The 27,607-nt window shown below is 45.5% G+C and overlaps 1 protein-coding gene across 1 annotated transcript; it reads right to left on the reverse strand.

The window, feature by feature from the left end:
• Positions 1–2,378: 2,378 nt before the first annotated feature.
• Positions 2,379–23,529, reverse strand: CKAP2 (cytoskeleton associated protein 2). Its single transcript, XM_065423282.1, has 9 exons — positions 23,469–23,529; positions 17,376–17,463; positions 15,859–15,937; positions 13,102–13,964; positions 11,589–11,808; positions 10,926–11,093; positions 7,603–7,675; positions 3,515–3,863; positions 2,379–2,631 (listed from the first exon to the last, which is right to left on the reverse strand). The coding sequence occupies exons 1-9, from the start codon at positions 23,527–23,529 to the stop codon at positions 2,379–2,381; spliced, it is 2,154 nt and encodes a 717-aa protein (XP_065279354.1).
• Positions 23,530–27,607: the final 4,078 nt, after the last annotated feature.

Raw genomic sequence — 27,607 nt, forward strand, 5'->3', positions numbered from 1 at the left:
TAGAAAATAATGTGAGTAAAACCCCCTGCCCCTCAGTTCCCTTGGAACCTCCTCTATAGCTCTGATAGCTAGGAGCGTTTGCACCTCCTGTAGAAGGAGTTGCTCGTGAGAGGGGTCCCTGAAGAGGGATAGGGAGGGAGAACAAATTGAAGGCGGTATCCACTTTCCACCGTATGTAGGACCCAGCGGTCTGACGTTATACGGGACCACACAGGGAGGAAATAGGAGAGGCAGTTGTTGAAAGGCGGGGAAGGATCCTGGAAGGAGACTGGTGCTCCGCCCTCAGGCGCACCAAACAAAATTTTTGAAGGACCCCGCCGATGGTTTGGGGGGGCCTTGGTTCTGGTCCATCTGAGGAACAGACTGTCTCCGCCTACCACCCCAGCCGAGACAGGACTTCTCTAGAAGACACAGCCGGGGATTAAGGTAGGTGCGCTGAGGTTGGGGTCGGAAGGGCCTACGTATGCATGCCCAGTGAACGCATGATGGCCTGGTTGGGAGCTGCGATCGGCCAAACGTGCGGACACTGGTAAACAAACGGGCCCGGCCCACCAGCGGATTTCCCTGATGGGCTGTGTGCCAAAGGTTGCTGATCCCAGATTTACTAGTTTCAGTTAAATTAATCTTAACTCCCTGATTTGAAGAGATTACAAGATTTCATGTTTGGACTGCTCCTAGTTTATAGGTGATAGCCACAAAGACCCAATAAATTCACACCAGGGTGAGAATACCATATATTTTCTACAGTGGAAGAACAGCAGGGGTTACGGTGCTTTTATTGCTAGTCATATTTAGCTACACCTGCAAATCCTCTTCATGGAGTCACAGCTTATACCAGCAAAAGTTTATTTATTTTTAAAAGCAGTAGTTTATACAAGTTTCCTAAACAAAATAAAGGCACAGCAGCAAGAGGACTTTACTTGCATGACCACACCTACACTGAGGCTTTTGGCAGCATAGCTACGTTGGTTATGGAAGTGACACTTTTCTCCACACTCCTAACCAATCTATATGCTAGCAAAAACTTATCTATAAACCAGGCCTTAGAGTGAAGTGAGGGTGGATAGATAGATACCTACCTAACATGGTTCTTCTAAAGTGTACTTCCTCTTTGTGGAGTTCCAGTATGGTCTTAAGGAATTAGTGGGCAGCTGGTATTTTCATTTCAGTTCAGTTAGTGCATAAGAGAGGACAGATACTATGCACTGCCCGCACAGCCAGAGATGTGTGGAGAAGCTTGTACTGCTATCTCTCTAACATGGAGAATTCTGTGGTGAAAGAGTAATTCAGCTCCAATACTCAAATTCTGTTTCTCAGCTGAAGTTGCCAACAAGTGAACAAGCTTGTTAACTATTTGAGCTAATGATGTGGAAAGATTGCAAGTGAACATTCAAAATGGTAGCTTGTAACTAATCATGTTGGCTATTAAGAGATCACTTTGCCCAATGGTTTTTTAAACTATGGGAGGAGGGAGGGAAGTAAGCAGATATGTATGCAAAATCCATTGTCTACCCTGAATTTGAAAGATACTGGTGACATCTCTTGGATTGAGGACATCTTCCAAGCATCAGCTGGGGGGGGTGGGCGGGGGGGGAGACAAAAAAAATAAAACAAAACAAAAAACACACACCACTTTCCGCAATTCTAGTCCCCTGAATTTAAGATGTAAACAGTATAAATAAAACAAATGTAACGCGAATTGGTAAGTTTAATAGAAAGTCTTGTTACAGATTGCTTAACACAAGCCTATATTAAAGTTTCAATACACTAATCAAGGGGACCAGCTATTTTGAAGTTCACCGTTTGCTCCACTCATAGAAAAAAAATTTTAGTATTTGGTTTCAGTTTTCCAATTCAGCAAATCTGTTACACATCAATACATACCCCTCATTGATCATAATTTTTATGTTTTCTTTTAAGAGCAAGAATGTAAATTGTGTGAATTTTTAAACTATTTAGCTTATAATGGGGGAAAGGGGGTCATCATGGCTAGACATCCATTACAATGTTATTAGTATGTTAAATCCATTCCCTAATTAGTATTCAATGTAACATTTAAACAAGACAGACAAATATTTACAATGCAAAACAAACCAACACTACATATTTGCTACAAAGCTTAAGAAAAAAATTTATGAAATAAAAGTGAGTTTAAATATTTAAAGTTCTTCCTCAAATAAAACAGAGAAGTTTGCACTATACTTGATTCTGCAACTGCTGTACTCCAAAATAAGCAATATGGAATTTGCTTGAACCATCTTAAAACCTTTAAGTTACTAAGCCAGCTCTGTATATCTGAAACAGAATACACCAATTGCAAAACCAGGAATGAATCAAACTTATCTAAGAGGATTTGTAAATCTTCTCCACTAAAGTTACTACTCTTCTTGCTCTTCCAGATGAGTAATGGGTTCTTGTAGTGCACTGTTCTGTCTGTAGATAAAGGCATTGTTTACAGCTCCGAGTTCTCCTAGCTGTTCAAGCGAAGAAACACAGGGATCATGATCCTTTAACATATCTGGTAACTTGCACAACTTCTCCTGAAGGCGACGAGAACGCCTCACAGGGGTCAAGAATTTTATATCTTTAACAGCAGAGTCATTTGCCTCACACTGCATCTTCTTCTTCACGCTTCAGAAAAGAAAAAAAACACAAACACATTTGTGGATTAAACATTTATATTGAGCCACATTTAGTCTTACTGTCTTTCTATGGAAACATCCATGTGAAAGTCTGTCAAAGACCATACAAACAACAAGCCATGCTTCCTGCCTTAGCCAACTGTACCCTCCCATTCCCCCCTCCCCAGCAAAAAGAGAAGATAATGACCACATACAATGCCCCCAGAAGCTAAAACCAGAGAAGTGGTAAGTACGTTTTAAGCACTACATTCATTTTGCCCAAGGATAGAGTTCTTTTCCACTACGTTTGCTAGTCAAGAGTTGCTCCGGGCAAAAACACATATCCATCTGACTTTTTCCTAGATCCTCCACAGAGTGTACAGCCTTCTACACCAGGCATGCAGCAATTCAGGCTCCAAAGCTGGGCAGGACTTCCCATAAGTACATAATGTATTTTGGGTATCCTGAGCAGGGGAAGCTCTGCTTTGTAGTGTTCAGGGTAAGTATCCTAGGCTCTTCAGTGTTAACCCCCAGATGCAAAGAATTAAATTTTGTGACTAATAAGGTGACTCAAAGGCGTGGAGACAATTGATATTTATGCCAAAAGAAAAGCCAAGACAGATGGCTTGTGTCAATTTGAAAGATTTGAGTTGTGACAGGCCTATAAAGAGAGTCTTTCCTTTAGATGTAAAGCTCTTCTCCACCCATTCACCCCAATGGTGAAAGGAGAAGCAGCCCTCAAAAGATTAGACTCTTGGAATTCCAGTTCCAAACTGGATGTTCACTAGTCTAGGATGTTTGATTTGCTGCAGTTGTGATGCAAATACATATCACAGTTTCCCCAGACACTGTGAAAGTGCAGGAACTTCTAAGATTACCATAAGTGATCTTACCTTTCTAAGTATGGAGTGGTTGACAAATTGTATTTAATTAAATAAGACCCCTCCTTTTCTTTTTCAGGAGTCTTAAATTCTAAGTTTGCATCTTTTATTATATCTTCAGTTTTGTAGTTTTCAGACTTCTTAGTTTGTTCTTTGTACTTTGTTCTGTGCTTTTTACTTTCTTTAGGTAAGGTCTCTTGTCTTGACTTCAAGGATGAATCTGTTTCCTCTTTCTTGATCACTTCATTGCTAGTCTCTGCCTTCTCTTCATCATTCAAGTTGAGCTCTTTGAAGACTTCCTCTACATTCTCTACCGAAGAGTTAGCTTCTTTGCTGATAACCTCTTCCTTCACACATTCCTCTAAAAGTTACAAAGTTAGAAATAGGGACACAGTCATGATTAATTGCAATTAAGGATCTAGTAACTAGCAGCAGAGTGTAAAACAAGATGCAAAGGTCAGTAGTTTCACCATGTTCTTCAGTAACCAGTAAGGGGTATCTTTGAAATTCTAGAGCTTCTGCACACCAAACCATTTTTACAACAACAATCTATTGCACAATAGTGTTTCATAGACCTTAGTTTTACCTACATTGCTAAAACCACATTTTCCCCACAAGCAAGGTGAATTATCACAAACCACAATGGCCTAAATTTTCAAAGGCAAATGATTTGGAATGGTCAACTTGACATACCTGAAAGCAGCCTGATTTTCAGGTGGCAGGTGTATAGTACTTTTTGAGGAAAAAAACCACCACACTAGGCTGTGACAGTACCTCCCATAAGGCTTTATAGAAATATGCTTAGAATGTGTTTTATGCTACATATGCCATGTAACATATCTCTGTAAAGGTTATGATCTACTGAATGTATTAATCCTATTTGTATGCATGTATCATTTTTGTATTTGAAGTTATGAATGTTAACTGTGTACTGGCTTGATTTCTAAATAACCTTCGTAGAGCATTTGGTCAGTTCCTGGAGAAAGGAATGTTGAACATAGGCGTGCGCAGCCCATTTCATTAGGGTGTGCACCCAGGGAGCCCCGCCCCTGCCATGTCCTAGCCCTGCCCCCCATCCACTCCCTCCTACTTCCCGCCCCCGACTTCCCCCCTCAGAACCCCCAACCCCCCCGCTCCTTGTCCCCTGACTACCCCCTCCTGGGACCCCTGCCCCTAACTGCCTCCCAGAACCCCACCCCCTACCTAAGCCTCCCTGCTCCTTGTCCCCTGACTGCCCCCACTAGGACTCTACCTGTCCCGACTGCCCCGCCCCTTATCCACACCCCCGCCCCCAGACAGACCCCCAGAACTCCCATGCCTATCCAACTGCTCCCCACCCTGACAGGACCCCCAGAACTCCCGACCCATACAACCCCCCCTGCTCCCTGCCTCCCCCAACCCCTCCCCACACCCTTGCCTCCTGACAGCCCCCCAGAACTCCCGACTCATCCAACCCCCCCAGCTCCTTGTCCCCTGACCACCGCCTCCAAAGACCTCCCCCCACGACCCTCCTTGCTCCCTGTCCCCTGACTGCCCTGACCCCTATCCATCCCCCACCTCCTGACAGACCCCGGGACTCCCATGCCCTATCCAACCCCCCCTGCTCCCTGACCGCCCCCTCCCCTAACCACCACCCCATAATCCCACCCCCTATCCAATCAGGGGCTGCAGGTTTGTATGATTTTTGGTGGTGTCCAAGCAGAGCTGTCCCAACCATAGGACGGATCGGGGCAACCGCCCTGGACCCCGTGCTTTGGGAGGCCTTGTGCTTCAGGGGGACACAGGGTCCAGGGCAGCCTGAGGGCTTAGCGGGGAGCCTGGCACCAGCGAGCAACCCGGCCCCAGCATGCCCCACCCCTTCCCCCAACCCCCCACCACTGAGCAATGCTGGGAGCCGGTGGGGTGGAGCAGAGCGGGCTGGGGCCAGGTCACTTGCTGCTGCCAGCGCCAGACCCGCCGCTAACTCCCCAGGCTGCCCTGGACTCCTTGTCCCCCTGAAGAATATCTTGAGGCTCTCTCTGCCTGCAGCTCCCTCCCCCTGCCTGCAGGGGAGGCGCGGTCAGGCAGCTCTGGCAACCCCCCCCCCCCACAGCTCCCATTGGCCGGGGTTCCTGGCCAATGGGCTGGGAACCAGGTCAGCGTTGGGAGGGGGGAGGGAGGCAGCGTACAGAGTTGCCCTGCCTCTGCCCACTCTCCCCTGCATTCAGGGACACTGGGGAGGGGGGAGCTGCCCCCGAGGTGAGAGCGCCCCCCCCCCCCCCCCGGCCCAACCCACCCTGCTCCCTGTCCCCCGACTGCCCCCCGCCACTTCCAGCCCCCCCCCCCCCCCCAACCATGAGGGAGGCTCCTAGCAGCATCTGACTCAGCGCGGTGCCATACACGCTACCCTGCGGGAGCATGTAGCCCCCCCCCCCCCCACAGCTCTGCCTGCCCTGCATTAGGGTGTGCCCAGGCACACCCCCTGTGCACGCCTATGATGTTGAAGTTAAATACCTAATCAAGAAGCACTTAAAGGACAATGGATCTTGGAATGCTCCAATCCACATAAGTCTACTTGAGGACGTTCAAGGTAGCATGTAAACAATGGATGCTACCTGTAAAAACTGTCACATGTCCACGCATGACTCACTTGCCCAGGTGACTCCTAAACTTCATCTTGGAGCTGGACTTTGCATAGGAGTGAGGAGGGGGTCTCTACCCACAAGAGAAAGTCTATTTAAACCCCTGGGAGACCCCTCCATTTTGTCTTCAGCTGGCTAAAGAGAGAGCATCTCCACCCCCTCAGGATACTTGGAAGAAACTGGAACACAGGGCAGTGACTGCAAGGGGTGTGAGTGATTGCTGGACCCAGGCTAAAAGGAGATTAGTCCGTAAAAGGGAGCATTCTGGAACTGGCGAGGATCTTATCTGTACTCAGTTTGATTAGACAGATTTGCGCATCTTATTTTATTTTGCTTGGTGACTTACTTTGTTCTGTCTGTTACTACTTGGAATTACTTAAATCCTACTTTCTGTATTTAATAAAATCACTTTTTACTTAACTCAGAGTATGTATTAATACCTGGGGGAGCAAGCAACTGTGCATATCCCTCTATCGGTGTTATAGAGGCGAACAATTTATGAGTTTACCCTGTATAAGCTTTATACAGGGTAAACGGTTTTATTTGGGTTTAGACCCCATTGGGAGTTGGGCATCTGAGGGTTGACTTCTGTTAGCTGCTTTCAGGTAAACCTGCAGCTTTGGGGTAAGTAATTCAGACCCTGGGTCTTTGTTGGAGCAGATGGGCATGTCTGGCTCAGCAAGACAAGGTCCTGGAGTCCTGAGCTGGCAGGGAAAGCAGGGGTAGAAGTAGTCTTGGCACATCAGGTGGCAGCTCCCAAGAGGGTTTCTGTGATCCAACCCGTCACATAGGCACCTTTAAGTCATCATACTGGCTGATTCCTCAGCAGGAATTTGCAGGTGGTTGCTGATACTTTTGTGCCAATCAAGTGAATCTGCCCCAGTTACTGATTTTAGCCCCTGACCTTTTTGAAACATTTGAACCTCAGGCTGAAGAGGCTGGACACCACTGACAGTCAATGAAGAATAAAAATTGGAAAAAAAAAAAATCTATATATGATTGGGGCTCCCTGTCTGCCAGTGTCACTTGTCACTATTGGCAACATGCTAACAGTTGAGGAGGAATCAGTAAGTTTTAATCAAACTTTGCATTATGTTTCAGACAACTTGAAGTTTAGACACTAAATAGATCAGCTTCCATACCATATGACTAACAGAGTGCACCCTGTTTTTTAAAAAGTTTAACACAGTAGTTCTCAAACTTTTGGACTGGTGACCCCTTTCACATAGCAAGCCTCTGAATGTGACCCCCCTTATAAATTAAACACTTTTTTATACATTTAACACCATTATAAATACTGGATGCAAAGCAGGGTTTGGGGTGGAGGCTGACAGCTTGTGACCCCCCCCGCCCCATGTAATAACCTCGCAACCCCCTGAGGGGTCCCGACCCCCAGTTTGAGAACCCCTGGTTTAACATTTTATTCACTGAGTCAGATAATTTAAGGTTAACTGAAAGAAATAGAGTATTCAATCTTACCAACAACTGACTTTGGAAGATTTTCAGTATTCTTCATAATATCTGCTACTGTGTGTCGTAACTCATCCTTAGGCTGGAAGAAAAGTTGCTTCCATTAATGGACCATATAGTCCCTACTTAGTTATTCTAGAGTTTAATGTGGAAATTAAAAATAAGGTGATGCAGTCTGCATCACCTTAAGTTATATTATGAACATTACAATTGATTAACTGTATTATAAACAGACTTAGAAAGATTAGATTTTTATTGGTAAATGTTGATTTCAACATGTGCGCTTGCACACACGGACACAAAATGATGAAAAATATTTCCATCAATCACAACCAAAATTTACAGATAGGCAAAGTCAGAAACATGCTGGTTGAGAACTTAGTTTGATTTAAGGATATTTAGTGTATATATTTTGATATGCGACATTGACAATTTGTATTTTTAAACAATTACAAAGCTTTAAACTTTTTGAATCTCAGCATCCATGGTCATTAAATAATTCTCCCCACAATTTCCCGCAACCTGAAAATTTAAACCCAAAACAAAACCAACAACTGAAAATGTAAGGGATAAAAACTGAAAAAATGCTTAAACATTGATATTATCCATCAAAATTGTACAAACAAATCAAATTCTGCTAAGCCTAATTATAAATCCTTATGTTAATGCAGTATGAACATGAGTCAAAGTGTGCAAGCAAAGATTGCAACATCAACTTTGCCACACTGCATATGATTCATCCTGTACAATGTGGTAGCATTACTGTTCCTGCTGGAACCTGAATTTTTGCATACAAGTCTTGTGTTTCTTTTGCAACCTTAATGTTAGCAAATCCTATAAATAAAAGTAACAAGAACATCTAAGTAACATTAGAAGTTAGAGACAAGGTGGGTGAGGTAAAATTGTTATTGGAACAACTTCTGTTGGAGAGAGAGAGAGAGAGAGAGATAAGCTTTTGAGCTACACAGTGCTCTTCGGGTCTTCAGTGTCACAGCTAAATACAAGATCAATCTGATAGATATTCTAAGGCAGTGGTTTTCAAACTGTGGGTCACGACCCAGAACTGGGTCATGGAACGGAAGGGACTGGGTTGCGGCGGCTCCGGTCAGCACCGCTGACGGGGCCGTTAAATGTCCCGTAATGGTGCTGCTTGGCTAAGGCAGGCTAGTCCCTACCTGTTTCTACACCGCGTTGCGCCCTGGAAGCGGCCAGCAGCAGGTCCAGCCCCGCCTAGGAGCCGCACATGCTGCTGGCTGCTTCCAGGGCGCAGCGCGGTCTGTTGTACCAAAACAGGCGGGAAGCCTGCCTCTGCACCCCGGCTGCGCCACTGACTGGGCGCCGCCGGAGGTAAGCCCACACCCCAACCCCCTGCCCCAGCCGTGAGCCCCACCCACCCAGAGCCCCCTCCTGCACCCCAAACCCCTCATCCCCAGCTCTGCTAGTTAGCAGGCACCAATTTTCTTCAACTGGGTCACCAGAAAAAAAAAAAAAACATTTGAAAACCACTGTTCTAAGGGATCATTCAAGGTAAAGTGGCCCATAAAAAACTCCTGTAGTCATACAACAAAAAGGGAGGGCTAGTGTATTACAGATTGTTGTCATGAGCCATAAAACCAGTGTCTTTATTAAGACCATTATTTTTAGTGTCTAGCAAAGTTATGAATTTAAGCTCCCAGGCTTACATTTGGAACCCACTAACCTTTCCCCCCCCCCCTTGTCATACGACTACAGGTGCCTTAGCAGGCCACTTCACATTAAATCATCCCTTCAAACAGTGGTTCTCAACCTTTTTTCATTTGCAAACCCCTAAAATTTTGAATGGGGGTGAAGACCTCTTTGGAAATCTATTGTCTGTATATATAGTTGAATTCTGTTCAGTCAGTTTTCAGTCTAAATCTTTTGTGGCCTATGTCAAAGGCAGAGGTCCCCAAAGTGTGGGGTGCACCCCCCAGGGGCCTTCAGGGGGATGTGGCGAGTCTGGGCCAGCCCCCATGGGGGGCAGGGAGGGAGCACCACCCCACCCCTCCCCAGCCACAGCCTCAGCTCCCATCCTCGTGCTTGGCCCCACCTGCAGCCTCGGCATGGCTCCACTGCCAGCCCTCACTGAGGCCCAGTTGCAACTTCGCTCCTGCCATCACCCCCAACCTTGGCCCCTAGCAGCGGCTCAGTCACCAGACCCATCCCTGCAGCCCCAGCTTTGGCCCCCTTACCCCGTCCATGCCGCCCCCACCCACCCTTCACTCTAGGAGGAAGCAGGGGGGCGCAGCCCTCAAAAGTTTGGGGACCAGTGGTCCCCGGGGTTGAGAACCATAAGTAGTTAGCACATATTCCATCTGTTTGATCTTGTATTTAGCTGTGACTCCGAGTGCCCTTCCCAGCCCTGAAGAAGACCTCTGTGTAGCTTGAAAGCTTGTCTTTCTCACTCACAGAAGTTGGTCCAATAAAAAGATATTACTTCACCCACCTTGTCTCTCTAATATCCTGGGATCAACACAGCTACATCAATATTGCATACATTAGAAGTTATAGTTTTTCATCATTTTTCCTAGAAGTAATTTTGATGCTCATTTCTCTCCCCTTGAAAAGTAATAGTTGCTGTTTACTGAAGTTGCAGCATAAATGCAAAGATTCACAATTGCAACAAGGTTATAAAGCTTGTATGTTTAATTAATTAACTCAATATAAGTGAGCCACCCCTTTTTACTAGAAGCAGCCAGTGTTAATATATAGAACAGGGATCGGCAACCTTTGGCACGCAGCTCGCCAGGGTAAGCCCCCTGGCGGGCCAGGCCGGTTTGATTATCTGCCGCGTCCACAGGTTCAGACGATCGCGGCTCCCACTGGCCACAGTTTGCCACTCCAGGCCAATGGGGGCGGTGGGAAGCGGCACGGGCCGAGGGATGTGCTGGCCGCCGCTTCGCGCCGCCCCCATTGGCCTGGGATGGTGAACCGCAGCCAGTGAGAGCCGCGATCGGCCGAACCTGCGAACACAGCAGGTAAACAAACCGGCCCCGCCCGCCAGGGGCCTTACTCTGGCGAGCTGCATGCCAAAGGTTGCCGATCCCTGATATAGAACAGGGATAGTCTATTTTTGGTCAAGGTCCAAATTTCTTGGTCAAGGTATAGTCAAGGTCTAAACTCCAGAGAAAATGATTTTTATAAACAACATCGATAAATAAAAAGATTTTGGGGTCCATTAAAAAGCATCTTGTGTTCTGGATTTGGCCCATGGTCAGCCTATTGACCTCTGATGTAGAAGTTCTTCTGCATGCACCCGTTTTTACATCCATCACTCTTTTTCACTGCAAAAATCCCAAGATTCCGCTTCTCACCTGTGCTCCTGCCAGAATAGCCTCCTCATAAACAGCAATGATCTTTTCAATTGGGCCCAGCTGTTCAAGACGCATGCGACACACCCAGTATTTTGCAAGTTTTTTCGCATCTGGAACACTCTGAATCAGCTTTTCCAGCATTGCACGTACTTCATCCCCAGGAAAACCCTAATATTTACATAAAATGACAGGAAGACTGAATCCTAATAAACATATTCCAAGGTAGTGACTATACAGTTGTTACTGAAAACTTGTATTTGCTTCTGTTTTTTCTAGTGACCCTGAATAAATTGGTAGTAATGAAAAATATTTACATTCACCTAGTCTTCAAAATGAAATTGTCTGTACAGAGTGTTAGGAAATAGGAAATCATTTCTCTTCTCCAAGTTCTAGAAGCATCACTTTTTAGGTAACTTTTGTAAAAAGGTTCAATAAAATTAATGAAGTAACAAGTGGACTATGGAATTACTTCCTTTCCTTTGATACTGGGCACCACATAAAAGTCAATTCTAGTGTGCATCTTGCTTCCTAAATCAGGTGGTTGGTTACTTGGGGCTGAATCACATGAGCCCTCAGAGCATGAAATTACTACTGAAGTCAATGGGAGTTCCATGCACTAAGGGCATACAGGATCATGATGTTAGTATACAACAAAATGAATACCTGTTCTGTTAAATGTAGACATTCCACAAGAGTTTTGTTGACATTTTCACTGAATAATCCTTGCTCATCCTCTTCTACTATGGTAGCCCAGAAAGACTCAACTGGTTCTTTTGGAGTTTCTTGTGATGTCTGTGTCTCAGACTGGGCTACTTGTAGCACAGTAGATGATGGCCTCTTTATCACTTTTCCTTTGGTTGCCTTCCATTCAGCCAGACGAATTCTGCATTTAAGTAAATCAGTATATTAGCATCTGTTGTAGAATAGCTTATTTTTCACCATATATACAAAGATTAAGATTAAGGCCAGTCAACACAAGTCACATAAAAACATACTTTGAGGGTAGATGAGGAAAGTCCTTAGAGAATTCTTAATTATCACCTCTCTCTAATCAAGCCATGCAGATATCACCTATGCATGGAAGCCTTTGAAACCTTGATGCCACTACTTCCATCTGCTAGAGATGTTTATGATCAGCAAGTTGAGACACTTCTATCTTCTCTTGTCCAACAGCAGCAAAAAATTGAGGGTATAAAAACAAACAAAAACCCACCACCAACCCTGTTTTTCCTACATAGTGCAGAGAACTGCTTCTAAGCTACAGGGATGGCCCCATAAGTTTAGAGAACAAAAATTTGAACTGAGTTTATACTTATGAGAAGCACTAGACTGAGTCCTAAAGACAGAATCCCTTTATCCACAGAACAGGCAGAACATAGGGTATGGCAGTGCAAGCACCCTACCATAGCAGACCTGGGTCCTATTCCAAAAGGGCCATTTCTTAAGAGTATACATCAGATTCTATCCCCATTTGAATCCTTTGGCTTCATACTGAAACTGCCAATTATTGCTAAATTACAGATATCTACTGGGATAACTGCACCAAGAATACCAATTCATTTCATACAGGCCACCAGCCATAAGCTGGTAACAACTGTCTCTAATTATCTAGACTGGATTCAGATCTCTGATCTAGAGCTGAAAAACACTATTCTATTAGTGAATGAAGCAATCTAGTTCTCCTCCCCTATTACACAGTTTCTAATAAATATTACATTCTACGTACATCATGCACTAAGCTATTTTTTGTAAGTTGCTGTTTGGCTGTGGTTTGATTACATGTACACCAGCGTCAGGTTTGCCAAGGCCAACACAACACAAGAAGGCCTGAAACACTGGAGATGTGTTTCTCTGATGCTGCAGAAACTACAACGAAGCAGGACAAGTTGAGAGCCTAAAATGCTGCTACAATATCTGAATTCTACTCCTCAGTTTTAAATCTTGGTTTCTTTAGTCTGATGGCTTTCAACCAGAAAAAGGTAGTTTGCAGTTCTGAGCACAAGAATGTCTATATATAAACTTACTAGTGGACCTAAAAACAATATGATCACATCCACTCACAGCTGAAACAAGTCTATTGAGATCCGTTGGGGGGAGGGGAAGGAGAGGGAGTCACCTTTAAAAAAAAAAAAAAAAAAAAAAAACCACATACACAGAATTTGATTAATCCAGTTACCTTCTCTCTTCTGTTGATTCTTTTGGCAGAACGTATTTTCTGTTGCCAGCTTTTGAATCCTGGGTGGCCTTGGTACCACAGGTTACAGAAATAGACTTTGCTGAAGTTCCTAATCTGACATCTCTGAGTGGAACCTCAGTTCTCTTTGCCCCAGGCACAGAAGGGGGCTTAGCATTGTGAAGAGCTGTCTTTAATGATGGTGGCCCACTTCTATCAGGCTTTTTTTGGACAGTCATATTATTTACAGACACACTTGTGACTATTTGTTTCTCCTTGTTCTGGATGGACTTTGAGTGGGTGCTATGAGAAGCCCTCACAGGTGGTCTCTTCTGCAAGGGGGTGGCATGTATAGGTTTAGCAGCACTAGCCAAATTTGTGGCTCTAATATTATTTATGACTGCATTATTGCTGCTGGTGGATGATGGTCTCACTGCTGGTTTGGTGGCAGGAGCTATAGGTTTCTTGTTTGCCAAAGAACTCTTTGCAGCCTCATTTTCTAGTGTTTTTCGGAAGGAGTTTATCTTCGATGGGATAACCTTGCCACAATATGAGCCAGGCACATGTTTCTTTGGCAGGCTGGCATCAGAGTTCTGCTTGTCTGCAATCAGTTGCTTCTCTTTGATGTTTCTTTTGTGCAGGAAGGACTGGCTAAATGACACATGATAAGTTTTTATTTCAACAGCTTCATCTTTGGAAGTGTTAATAGCTGAACTAAAATCTTCAGGACTGCAATTTGTTCCTACAGTTGAGTTTGTCAATATGGTAGTAGTTTTCAAGGTTTCATCCTTTGAAGAAGCAGTGTTTTTTTTCAGAGTGTTGTTTGATTGAGTCCATGGAGGTCTATTAGCATTTTCTTTATCTTCCTGAAATTGGAAGGAACATGAAAAAAATATTAAAAATGCGTAACATAGGGCAATAATCTGCATTTCATTTCAGCAATTTATAAGCTTTCCAATCAGTAGTAGGCTTATAAGACTTTGGGGGAAATTAATAATACTGTAAGTTGGTCTTGAAGAAAATGGGGATGCATCACACCTACAAGGGAGTCAAACAAGGGGAATATGAACTGTTATTTCTACTTGCCACTGCAAAATCTTCACCCAAGCATTGAATAAGGATAAGAGAGGCAACTGTTTCTAGAATCTAAAGCTGTGGTTCTCAACCAGGGTGTGACACACTATGCCTCAGGGGGAGTGCCCTGTAACCCCCATATTCATCATTTATATACAATTGTGATATTTTATATAAAGTATGCCATGTGAGGTATCAGGGGAAAGGTTATGATCTGCTGAAAGCCATGGTTCTATCTAAATATGTATATCATTAGTGCATATGAAGTTATGAAATTGTGTTGCATGGTTGGTACTAAGACATGCTGAGAGTTGGGGAATTGCCCAGATATTAGATCCCTAGAGACAAGGACAAGGGAACTAACCAACGCCCAGGCCGGTGTCAAACAACCATCAACAGCCATTGTCCAGCAAGGAAGCTACAATGCAATGACTCACTTGCACAAGCCACACCAGGGGAATTGCTCAACCTTGCCTGGTGACTCAACAATGCCCATCAGATATGCCTGGACTTGTGTTCTCCAAGCACATGGACTGAGGGTATAAAATAGAACACAGTGGCCTCATGCTTGGCCTTTTCTCCTTGCCTCATCTATGGTGCAAGCAACAAGGACATCCAGAAGACTCCAACAGAGAAGACTGGCCCAGGTTTCAAGGGTGAAACCTGTGTACTATGAACTGCAATGTCCAGTGGGGTGAGAAAAACTGCTTAACCTAGAATGTTGCCCAGTCTAATAGGGTTGAGAGTTTAGACTGCATGCTTATATTTTATTTTATGTTGGTAACTAACTGACTTTTTGCTCATCACTTAAAATCTATCTTTTGTAGTCAAACTGGTTTTACTGTTTATCTTTACCAGTGAGTTTGCCTGAAGTGTTTGGTAAATCTGCTCAGGTTCACAAAGGCTGGTGTATATCAACTTTCCATTGATGAAGTGGTGAACCAATTAATAAACTTGCACTGCTTGTCTTGAGCAAAGCACGACGGTATATTCTTGAGGTACAAGACTAGGAGCTGGGGGGATTTGGCTGGTGCCTTTCTCCATGTGATTCATGAGTGGGCTCTGGGAGCATTCATGCAATCTAGCTGGGTGGGGGGGGGGCTCCACATGCAGTTGTTCTGAGTGATAACAGCGCCTGGAGGGGGTTGCTGCTCGTCACTAGCAAAGCATTGAGAGAGACAGCCCAGGCTGGAGAGTTAAGAGGGCACAGGGGTCCCAGGCTGTACCCCAGGGATCCCATCACATAGGGGCCCGATTTTTCTCAAACTTTAAAAAAAGAATACAAAGACCAAACATGGAAAATTTCAGCCAAAAATTATTTCCTGAAGTTATGAGTATGTGAAGACAGGATATCAGAATGGAATTTATTCCACAGTTTGAACTATAGGTGTCACAGTAAAATAATTCCATTAATCAGTCCTTTCAGTCTCTTAGTAGTCAGTTCAGAAGGCTTATCCTGTACTGGAGAAAAAATATTGGGATACAGTATATTCATAAAGATAGCACTTCCTAAGGCTCTGCAGGAGCACAGATTAACTGGTTAGTGTGAACGAAATCTTAATCATTTACTGCTACATGTGTACAATTTCTTCCATGTTGTGGAAGTCACTTATGTTAATGCTAAACAAGCAGTTTTACCAGTGTCTATCAGTTATGTAAAGGAAAAAAACCCTCATACAAACTTACCATTTTCTGCTTAGCAGATTTTAAGACCTTTATTTTGTCTTCCGGTTTATCACTAGCTGCTTTCCCAGTTCTGTTATTGCTTTTAAAAAGTCAAAAGCAAAGAGTTAAGAATAGCTAAAAATATATTTTGCATAATATACACTATAGTAACATTTCTGTATGTTAAGCAGGGAAACCACCAAGATCTAGCATTCATGGTTTCCACAAGACAGCACAATAGTAACTTTGTCCCAAAAGGAAATCTATTTCAGTTTGAATTTACAAATCAAAACCACTGCATAGAAATATTTCATGCCACAAGCATAAGACATATACCAGTTCCTCTTGCCAATACAGAAGAGAAAGAGCTAGTAGCTATTATCTTTGCTTTAGAACAGTGGTTTTCAAACTGCAGATCGCGACCCAGTACTGGGTTGTGGCGGCTCTGGTCAGCATCAAAAAACGGGCCATTAAAAGTCCCGTCAGCAGTGCTGCCTGGCTAAGGCAGGCTAGTCCCTACCTGTTCTGACACCGCGCTGCACCCCGGAAGCAGCCAGCAGCAGGTCCGGCTCCTAGGTGGGGGGGCCACAGGGCTCCATGCGCTGCCACTGCCCAAGCACCAGCTCCACACTCCCATTGGCCGTTTCCCAACGGGGGACGGTGCGCCTGCAGGCGAGAGCCACACGGAGCTGCTTGCGCGCCTCCACCTAGAAGCCAGATCTGCTGCTGGCCACTTCCAGGGTGCAGCACGGTCCACGGTGCCAGGACAGGCAGGAAGCCTGCCTTAGCACCCTCGCTGCACCGCTGACCGGGAGCCGTCCAAGGTAAGCCTACGCCCCAATCCCCTGCCCTAAGCCCCCCCAAATCCAGAGCCCCTTCCTGCACCCCAAACACCTCATCCCTAGCCCCAACCAAAAAAAGAGTAAGAAAGTGAAAGGACAGATTGAAGTACTCAATTAGGATGAGCAATATTGCCGCTGCATTGATAATTAGGGTTAGAAATCATTGTACTAAGATAGCATGATGTTTCCAGTGAACATCCTGACTTGCTACAAATTAGCTGTAGGAATATAGCAAATATTTGACATCTCATGTTATACATTCAAAGTGTAGCACAAATGCTAATTCTCACAACACCCTTAAGGAGGAAAGCAGTCTTATTCCTGGTTTTATAGATGGGAAATTTGAGGCACAGAAGTGAAGTGACCTGCAAAAGTCATGCAACAAATCAATAGCAGAGCCAGGATTAGAACTCAGGGTTCTCTTACTCAGTCCTTCTTACCACACTATCTCCAGTTTACAGAGGTTTGCTATCACTTATACTTCTAGAAAATATGTTGTGTTAAGCAGTATTTGTTACTCAGAGGCTTTTAGCCAGGAGCATGATATAAAACTAAAGAGATTTAAATAATGTAACTTTTTAAAATTTGGTTAAGTGCTATTGATTGGTAATTCAGTTTCCCACAGCAAGCGTGTAAAGGGGTAAACTGGCCCCTTCATGGTAGACAGATTTAAACAGACAAAGGTATTGACTCCACCTGATATTTGTCCGCTTCTCCTGTATGAGCAATCCAGAAATGGCCTTTTTTCTTAACAAGTACTCTTCAACCTTTTGTCTTCTTTGTTCTAATGGATTAAAAGAAAGTTTAACATTTTTTAGTGTTACACAAAATCCTTATTTCCAGCTCAACCCATTTCTAACAAATTTATAAGAATCGAATTGGCCTAAACATATTTCATTTTTATCAAGACTCAAAAGACAAATTAATAAATAAAGCCTCTGGACAGAGATTTGAAGAAAAGATTTTTATATATAGTCAGAATTTTAATAGCCACACACCACACAGCAATTTTATCTTGATTTTCATTTAACACTTTGTACATACACCTCTACCCGATATAACACTGTCCTCGGGAGCCAAAAAATCTTACCGCGTTATAGGTGAAACCGCGTTATATCGAACTTGCTTTGATCCGCTGGAGCATGCAGCCCCGCCCCCCCCCGGAGCGCTGCTTTACCATGTTATATCTGAATTAGTGTTATAGCGGGTCGCGTTATAGCGGGGTAGAGGTGTATTCAAGTGTGGCTTATTTAAACATTTCTCAGTTGGTGTTCTGCTAAGTTAACCATTGAACAAGCAGAACCCCCAAGTCACAGTGGTGTTCTTTTGTTCTCTGTGGCTGCCTCTACAGGGACTTTTCACCTCTTCTACTGTGGGTCTAGCATTGGTGCAGTTCCACTTGCAGCAGCAACAATGAAGTGCTATCATAAAGGGCACAGAGGAGCTTATGCCAGCACTGAGTCTACAGATAGACAACACTGGTAAATGCCATCAGAACCTGATCTTCAGTTTATATTCGTGCTTTTTTGTCACCACACAGATGCAGAACCAACAGTAGAACAAGCATGGAGAAATGTTTATTTAGATATAGTCTTACCATGTAAAAAGGCCTGAAAGGGTTGGGGTTTTTTTTTTTGGTGGGTTTTTTTTTTTTTTTGTTCCTTTGTTTTTTTAAAGAAAACACCACTAACCTGTTTTTTACACATCAGTGAGACACTCAGGAATGTGAAGCCTTAATTTCCCTGTTTTTACTGAAGGAGTTGGACAACTGATGTAGACAGAGAATTCTCTCAGACCCCTAACTGAAGGGGCAGGGTGCTGAATCTTCAGCCAAGCTTCCCCCCTCCACACACAATTCAGTATTAAGGGTCTCAGTGGAAGTCACTTCCTATCTCAATCAGTTTTCACCCCCACAGTTTTTCTAGTGTCGTAAGACTAGTAGTTCTCCAGTTATTGTCAGAGTCATTCAGTAAGAGAAAGGTAAACAAAAACAAGTAGAATTTTTTTTGGAGGGGGGGGGGAATGAGGGGGTGCTAAAAACTTTTCAGGCATTTCACAAATCTACCATAAAGTGTGAGGGAGAACAAATCTAGGCCTTGTCTATACTGCCACTTTGCAGCACTGCAGCTTTCTGGTTCAGGGGTATGAAAAAAACATACCCCTAAGCACCGCAAGTTTCAGCGCTGTAAAGTGGCAGTGTAGATAGTGCACCAGCGCTGAAAGCTACTCCCCTCGTGCAGGTGGGTTTTTTACAGCGCTGGTGACACAACTACGCTGCTGCGCTTTAGTTCCCTGGCCCCTTTTTTGGTCCCCGTGTCAGAAGTTAAGGATGCAGTGTTCAGTTTTTAAATCTGAATTCTATACAATAGTGTGATGTGTTAAACCTTTAATCTAGGATTACTGTTTTAACAACCTAACATTCATTGTTAATATTTCACCTCTTGGTGCTGTTTTGGAAGAATGTTTATACTATATAATATATACATTTATTTGGTTGCCTCTATCAGTGGAGGACTTTGGTTGATACCAGCTGTTAGAGGCAATGTGAGGGAAGGTGCAGCTTGTTCCCCACTGCGACTTCAGGTGAAAGGTTAAAAATCTGCCTTTCACAGAACTAGCAAAGATTTTTCTAAGGTATAAGCTCCAGAGAAAAGTTCCATTCTGTCTCCACCTGCTTTTCTATTTGCTTCCTTCTCACCTCCTGTCCAATGTGTTTAAAAAGTCCATTGAAAATAGTACTGTGACAGAGGAAAGGAAAGGCATTAAGGAAGATTTGGGATTGCATTGTCACCAGTATGCTGATAACACTATGCCAGTGTTTCATTAGACCCAGGATTGGTCTACACTAGAAAAGTTATACCAGTGTAATTATGGCAGTTAGGGGGTATGAGGCTTTTGTAACTGAGTCCACACTAGGACTTTTATATCGGAATAAAGGTGCCTTATACCCGTTGTGACAGTCTACCCCTATGTTCACACCATTGTAATATTGCTTGTACAGTACAAGGTATGCCTAGTGATGTATTTAAAAACTCAATTTGCAGGTCAGTATTGTCCTGGTAAAATATGTTTGGCAACATTGGAGTTTAATAACCCCATACAGGGGAATCTTACAACACACATTCCAAACCCCACAGCCCTGCCCAAACAGAAGGTTGCAAACAGGTTTATCCTAAGCAAAGGAAAGAATGTGTGCTTGCCTTCATTTGCATTTAAGCAGTAAATAAAAGTCATCAAGCAGGAATGGAAGACAAAGGAAGTTCAAACAGGTGGGGAGAAAAAACAGCAGGGAATATCCTCCCACATAGACTGTCTCCTGAGTCTCAACTGGAAATATTTTTCAAAGACAGGGACAAACAATAAAAAAGGACAAACACCCCAAGGAACCACTCTTTCTACCCTATCACATTTACTGCACCTGAAAAGACAAAGGAAGCAGCCATTGGATTCTGGGGGAGGGGTCCTGACCTAAAAGAGTTTTGTCAATAAGACTGCGGAAAGCATATGGTGAAAAGCTTTGCTTTGAAGCCAATCGTTTGTTAAAGTTGGGCATTAGTAAGCATTTTATCTTTATTTTTCTTGTAACCACTTCTGACTTTTATTCTTCATTTCTACTCACTTAAAATCTCTTTGTAATTAAACGTGTTTTATTGCTTTATCTAATCCAGTGTGTTCAAGTTGAAGTGCCTGGGTAACTCCATCTGGGGTAACAAGTTGTGCACACATTACTCCTTTAAAGCAAGATAGGGCTCAATATATTTGAGCTATTCAGGATAGGGCTGGGCAGTACAGGACCTGTAGTAAGAGGAGGCCCTGAGATATAAATCTTGGTATCAGAGGCCTGGTATGAGGCCTAAGGCCTGAACTAAAGTAATGGTCAAGACTTTGCTAACATAAAGCAAAGTTAAACTGTGAGCCAGAAGCAGGCCCTGCTCACAGAAGCTGGCAAGGAAAGGGCTGATGCTGCAAAAAGAGACATACCTAAAAGGTACTGGACACCAGATATCAGAACATTCACATACTTGTACATTCCACACACAACAAGGAACAGGCCGACCCATCCCAATGACAGGGGCAAAAGGGTAAAATGATGGATAGAGTTGTTTTGATCGAACCAATCTGTACAAGGTGAGAGGTGGCACCTTGCTACGTAGAGGGGTTGCACCTCAATACGTCAGGAGTGATGTGTAACTTGTTTGTACCTGTGTATAAGAATGTATCCCTGGGGTGGTGTCTTTGTCCGGCCACGGGGGCAGTGGAAAGTCCCACCACTGAGCCGGGTCCTTGCCAAGAGGCATCTATTAGTAGTATGCCCGGTAGACTAAGTAATCTACGGGGAACTGCAATTGTGTCCAAGGTTGCAATAAACCTAGTCGACGTGACTTTGCATCTTACTAGACTCTGTGGTTATTGGGGGTTCTCTTTGGGTCTGCTGGGTCAGCTATCTGCGCAGAGCTGGGGCAGCACAAAGAGGGAACACACGCACGCAGCCGAGTGATATCAACATAGGAGAAAGCAGAGCACCACACCGGTAGCAACTGACAACAGGACCTATTGGGGGAAAATCTGGGACTCGGGGTATGTTTGGGTCACCCTGCAGCATAACCGAGGCTGGTAAGAGCCAAGGTAGATCTGGCTGGTGGCTTCAGAAGCAAGGCATTGTAAAGGGCACCCCAGGATACAGGGCAGGGGTGACACAGCCACTCATCAGTCTGCACTGTATAGCTTATTTTTCCCAAACCAGAATAAAGCTATACTGGCATAACCACTTGTATACTGATATAACTGCATCCACACGGGGGTGGGGGGGGGTTGCTAATTTTAAAGCAGGAAAACTTTCTAGTTTAGTTTGCTTATGAGAATGTCATGTGGGACAGTGTCAAAAGCCTTACTAAAAATCAAGTTATATCAAGTCTACTACTTCCCCACATCCACTAGGCCAGTAAGCCTGTCAAAAGAAAGAAATTAGGTTGGTTTGGCATGATTTGTTCTTGACAAATGCATGCTGGCTATTCCTTATAACCCTTTGGTACATAGGAGTCTCATATTCAAAAGCACTTGTGACTTAGGAGCAAGAGTCCCGTTAACCTCAAAGTGCAAATCCTGATGGACTATAGCCCAATCAAAGTGTTTCAGCTGTCTTGACTTGTGGAAACTCAACATATCAAAAGGCAATACTGGCTGTAATTACAGAATGGGCTATTTGCTTATCAATTTTATTTGAATTTGTTTTATTCTCATAGTCAAGTCATTAGTAAGGCCTCATATTTGTCTTTTTCAGCATTTTAAATGTGAAAGTTCTCTAGATAAATCTGAAATTCTATTAACAATTGACCAAACAAGTATAAAAATCATCCACCCTAGCAATTACAGACTATAAAGTGGGAAGAAAAAACCCTACCAACATGTAAATAAAACATTCTACTTAAGTTTTATAAAATGTGTGGGTTTTTTAAGTCACATTTTTACCTGCCCTATTGAGAACATTTCCCTTTTTGACCAAGGAGGCCCTCCTTTTGCTACTCAAGTTTCCAATCTTGGGGTTCTCTTAAAACCTAAACTGTCTGCGATGACCAGATAGCAGCATTGGTCAAGAGCAATTTTGTATCTTCCTGATTAACAAGTTCTGATCTTTCCTTTCAGATACTCATCTTACCAATATCATCCATGCCTCTTATCTCTAGATTGGATTCCTGCAAACTGCTCTAAATGAGGCTACACTTGAAGACAGAGAAACATCAGCTGATGATGATGATTGCAGCTGATCAGTCACTTAATAGGATTTTATACAGGAGCACATTATACTTTTACTCCAGAGACTGTGCTGGATCCCACTTTGCTGACAGGTGCTATTCAGGTTGTTGGTTGTGTTACATAAAGCCCATTATGCTGGGACTCCAGGGGAACCAAGAAAAAGCCACTCCCAGACAGACAGGTGAAATAATCTGGTGCAGTCCACAGACTTGGAAAGCAGAAGTCTGCAGCAGACTGATCTCAGAGCATCCTTACTGTAGAATTTGCTTCCCCCACTTAAATCTGACAGTACCCCAAATTAGATCATCTTCAAGGAATACTTTCTCAAGGCCCTTTTTGATTAAAAGAAGGAAGCAACTGGGATGAATTTAGCTATTTTTTCATCAAGGGTTGCAGAATCAGCTTCTTTAACAAAGTATCTTTAAGGCACAACAGTAGTGATAGTTGTGTATATTAAAGACAAGTCGATTTGTGCTGTCCCTGGAACTGTCACATGTTCATACTTGCTAGAAAAGAGCGTTAAGAAGTTGATTCAGTGTAAACTAACCAGATGTTTTCATGTGACCGAAGAGGCTACCCCGCCTTTCCAGCCACAGTTGAGGGACCCTGCCCCATTCCCCGTGGCTCGTTCCTCTGGGTTGTGGGGTCTTGCGGGACTATAGGCTTGGTGGCCCCGGGGCATGACACACACACGGTGGGTGAGGTAATCCAGTAAAAGATACTGCGTCTCACCCACCTCGTCTCGCCTCGGCAGCGGTGCGGATTTCAGACCCGGATCCGCCCGCTGGCCCGTCTCCCCCGGACCGCTATGCGACACACCGGCTGCTTGAAGCTGGAGGGGGTTCAGGGCCAGCTCCGGGCGGGACGGGTCCCCGGGCAGGGGCCGAGGGAGTGGCTGGGGCTCCCTCCCGCTCGCGGGGGGCCCTGGGCCAGCAGCACCGGCGGGCGAGCCCGGCTCAGGGGCGGCTCCACGGGCCCTGCCGGGCGCCTTCCAGCTGCGTCCCGTGAGAAGAGCCCCGGGGGCGCGGCGCTTACCTCTGTAGGCCGGCTCGGCTCTCCGGGTGGCCGGGAGTTGCGGAGGGAGACGGCCGCTCATAGCCGCGGACGATATAAAGGGAGAGAGCCACAGAACCGCCACTCCGCCGCCGCGAGCGCCCGCTCCGCCGTTTGAATGAAGCGGCTGGTACGGTACCGCCTCCGGGATTGGCCCGGCCGCGGGACTTGAACTGGCCAATGGGCTAGCTCCCTGGGAGAGGCGGGGCCGCGCCGCCGGACGCAGCGCGCATGGGCAATACCACCGACAGCGGGCGCAGGGAGGAGGGGGGCTACTTGAGAGAGGTTTGAAACTAAACAGCTGCTGGGTCCTGGGTTGCTCCCAGATCCACAAGATAAAACAGAACAGGAGTACTTGTGGCATCTTAGGCTATGTCTACACTACAAAATTAGGTCGGATTTATAGAAGCCGGTTTTATAGAAACCGGTTGTATGCAGCCGATTGTGTGTGTCCCCACATAAAATGCTCTAAGTGCATGAAGTCGGCGGACCGCATCCACAGTACTGAGGCTAGCGTCGACTTCCGGCGCATTGCACTATGGGTACCTATCCCACAGTTCCCGCAGTCTCCGGCAGTCTCCGGCGCCCATTGGAATTATGGGTTGAGATCGCAATGCCCGAATGATGCAAAACAGTGCTGCGGAGGGTTCTGGGTACATTGCGTCAGGCCCCTCCCCCGCCGTCACAGCAACGGCAGACAATAGATTTGCGCCTTTTTACCTGGGTTACCTGTGCAGACAACATACCACGCCAAGCATGGAGCCCGCTCAGCTCAGCTCACCGTCACCATATGTCTTCCGGGTGCCGGCAGACGTGGGACTGCATTGCTACACAGCAGCAGCAGATAACTGCCTTTTGGTGGTAGATGGTGTAGCATGAGTGGTAGCCTTCATCAGCGATCGGGATGCTGGTAGCTGTGGGGCTGGCAGCCGTAGGGCTGCATTGCACCAGCCCCTTGCCTTTTGGCAGTAGATGGTTTATTACGACTGGTAACCGTCCTCGTCGGACAATCATGGATATCAGTCATAGTATATTATTTTCTGCCAAGTATTGTCTGCTGAGCACCCAGAAGAGGCCGAGGGCGATCTGGGTGCTGGCAGACATATGGCTGGCACACGTGGGGCTACATTGCTACACAACAGCAACCCCTTGCCTTTAACCGTCCTCGTTGGACAATGATTGCTACCAGTCGTAGTATACTATTTTCTACCAAGTATTGTCTGCTAAGCACCCAGAAAAGGCCGAGGGCGATCTGGGTGCTGGCAGAGATGTGGCTGGCACACGTAGGGTTACATTGCTACACAGCAGCAACCCCTTGCCTTTTGGCAATAAATAGTATATTATGATTGGTATCCATCATCATCATACTGGTACGCGCCCAGTATTTGCTGCCAAGCACCCAGAAAATGCCGAGGGCTATCAGTCATGCTGCACTGTCGTCTTAAGATGTAAAAAATAGATTTGTTCTGTATTCATTTCCTTCCCCCCTCCCTCCGTCAAATCAACGGCCTGCTAAACCCAGGCTTAGGAGTTCAATCTCTGGGGGGGTGCATTCTGTGTGACAGTTGTTTGTATTTCTCCCTGATGCACAGCCACCTTTCTTGATTTTAATTCCCTGTACCTGTACTCCATGTCGTCACTCGCCTCTCCCTCCCTCCCTCCATTCTTCCCCTGGTCTTTAGATACTAGTTTCGCGCCTTTTTTCAGACCAGACGCCATAGCTATCACTGGGATCATGGATCCCGCTCAGATCACCGCGGCAATTATGAGCACTATGAACACCACGCGCATTGTCCTGGAGTATATGCAGAGCCTGGACATGCCAAAGCAAAACCAGGACCAGCTGAGGAGGAGGCGATTGCAGCGCGGCGACGATAGTGATGAGGAAATTGACATGGACCTCTCACAAGGCACAGGCTCCAGCAATGTGGAAATCATGGTGTTACTGGGGCAGGTTCATGCCGTGGAACGCCGATTCTGGGCCCGGGAAACAAGCACCGACTGGTGGGACCGCATCGTGTTGCAGGTCTGGGACGATGCCCAGTGGCTGCGAAACTTTCGCATGCGTAAGGGCACTTTCATGGAACTTTGTGACTTGCTTTCCCCTGCCCTGAAGCGCCAGAATACCAGGATGAGAGCAGCCCTCACAGTTGAGAAGCGAGTGGCGATAGCCCTGTGGAAGCTTGCAACGCCAGACAGCTACCGGTCAGTCGGGAATCAATTTGGAGTGGGCAAATCTACTGTGGGGGCTGCTGTGATCCAAGTTGCCAGGGCAATGAGAGACCTGGTGATATCAAGGGTAGTGACTCTGGGAAACGTGCAGGACATAGTGGATGGCTTTGCTGCAATGGGATTCCCAAACTGTGGTGGGGCGATAGACGGAACCCATATCCCTATCTTGGCACCGGCGCACCAAGCCACCGAGTACATAAACCGCAAGGGGTACTTTTCAATGCTGCTGCAAGCCCTGGTGGATCACAAGGGACGTTTCACCGACATCAACGTGGGCTGGCCGGGAAGGGTACATGATGCTCGCGTCTTCAGGCACTCTGTTCTGTTTCGAAAGCTGGAGGAAGGGACTTTCTTCCCGGACCAGAAAATAACCGTTGGGGATGTTGAAATGCCTATCGTGATCCTTGGGGACCCAGCCTACCCCTTAATGCCATGGCTCATGAAGCCGTACACAGGCAGCCTGGACAGGAGTCAGGACCTGTTCAACTACAGGCTGAGCAAGTGCCGAATGGTGGTGGAATGTGCATTTGGGCGTTTAAAAGCGCGCTGGCGCAGCTTACTGACTCGCTCAGACCTTAGCGAAAAGAATATCCCCATTGTTATTGCTGCTTGCTGTGCGCTCCACAATATCTGTGAGAGTAAGGGGGAGACATTTATGGCGGGGTGGGAGGTAGAGGCAAATCGCCTGGCCGCTGATTACGCGCAGCCAGACACCAGGGCGGTTAGAGAAGCACAGCAGGGCGCGGTGCGCATCAGAGAAGCTTTGAAAACTAGTTTTGTGACTGGCCAGGCTACGGTGTGAAACTTCTGTTTGTTTCTCCTTGATGAAATCGCAGCCCCCCCACCCACCCGGTTAACTCTACTTCCCTGTAAACCAAGCACCCCACCCTCCCCTACCCTCCCCTCTTCAAGCACCAGTTGCAGAGGCAATAAAGTCATTGTTACTTCACATTCATGCATTCTTTATTAATTCAGCACACAACTAGGGGGATAATTGCAAAGGTAGCCCGGGATGGGTGGGGGAGGAGAGAAGGAAAAGGACACACTGCACTTTAAAACTTTAAAACTTATTGCTGTGGAAATCATCTAGGGTGCAGTGATTGGGTGGCCGGAGGCCCCCCCACCGTGTTCTTGGGCGTCTGGGTGAGGAGGCAATGGGACTTGGGGAGGAGGGCTGTTGGTTACAGAGGGGCTGTAGCGGCGATCTCTGCTCCTGCTGCCTTTCCTGCAGCTCAACCATACGCAGGAGCATATCACTTTGATGCTCCAGCAGCCGGAGCATCGACTCTTGCTTTCTGAGTACAAGCTGACGCCACTTCTCCTCTTCAGCCCGCGTTTCAGCACGCAAACTCTGCTCTTCAGCCCACCACCTCTCCTCTCGCTCATATTGGGATTTTTTAAAATCAGTCATTGACTGCCTCCACGCATTCTGCTGTGCTCTGTCAGCGTGGGAGGCAGTCTGTAGTTCAGTGAACATTTCGTCACGCGTCCTTCGCTTCCTTTTTCGAATATTCACTAGCCTCTGTGAAGGTGAAACATTTGCAGCTGGTGGAGGAGAAGGGAGAGGTGGTTAAAAAAGATACATTTTAGAGAACAATGGGTACACTCTTTCACGTTAAATTTTGCTGTTCACATCACACAGCACATATGCTTTCGTTACAAGGTCGCATTTTTCCTCTTATATTGAGGGCCTGCCGGTTTGGTGTGAGAGATCACTCACGCAGTGCCAGGCCACAGATTTCAGCTTGCAGGCAGCCATGGTAAGACACAGTCTTTTGGCTTTTTTAACCTTGTTAACAAGTGGGGATGGTTTAAAACAGTACTGCTCTCATTAACCATACCAAGCACCCGTTGGGTTGGCCATTTAAAATGGGTTTGCAATATAAAAG

Source organism: Emys orbicularis, chromosome 1 (assembly GCF_028017835.1).
Source record: "Emys orbicularis isolate rEmyOrb1 chromosome 1, rEmyOrb1.hap1, whole genome shotgun sequence".
In the NCBI taxonomy this organism is placed as follows: Eukaryota; Metazoa; Chordata; order Testudines; family Emydidae; genus Emys; species Emys orbicularis.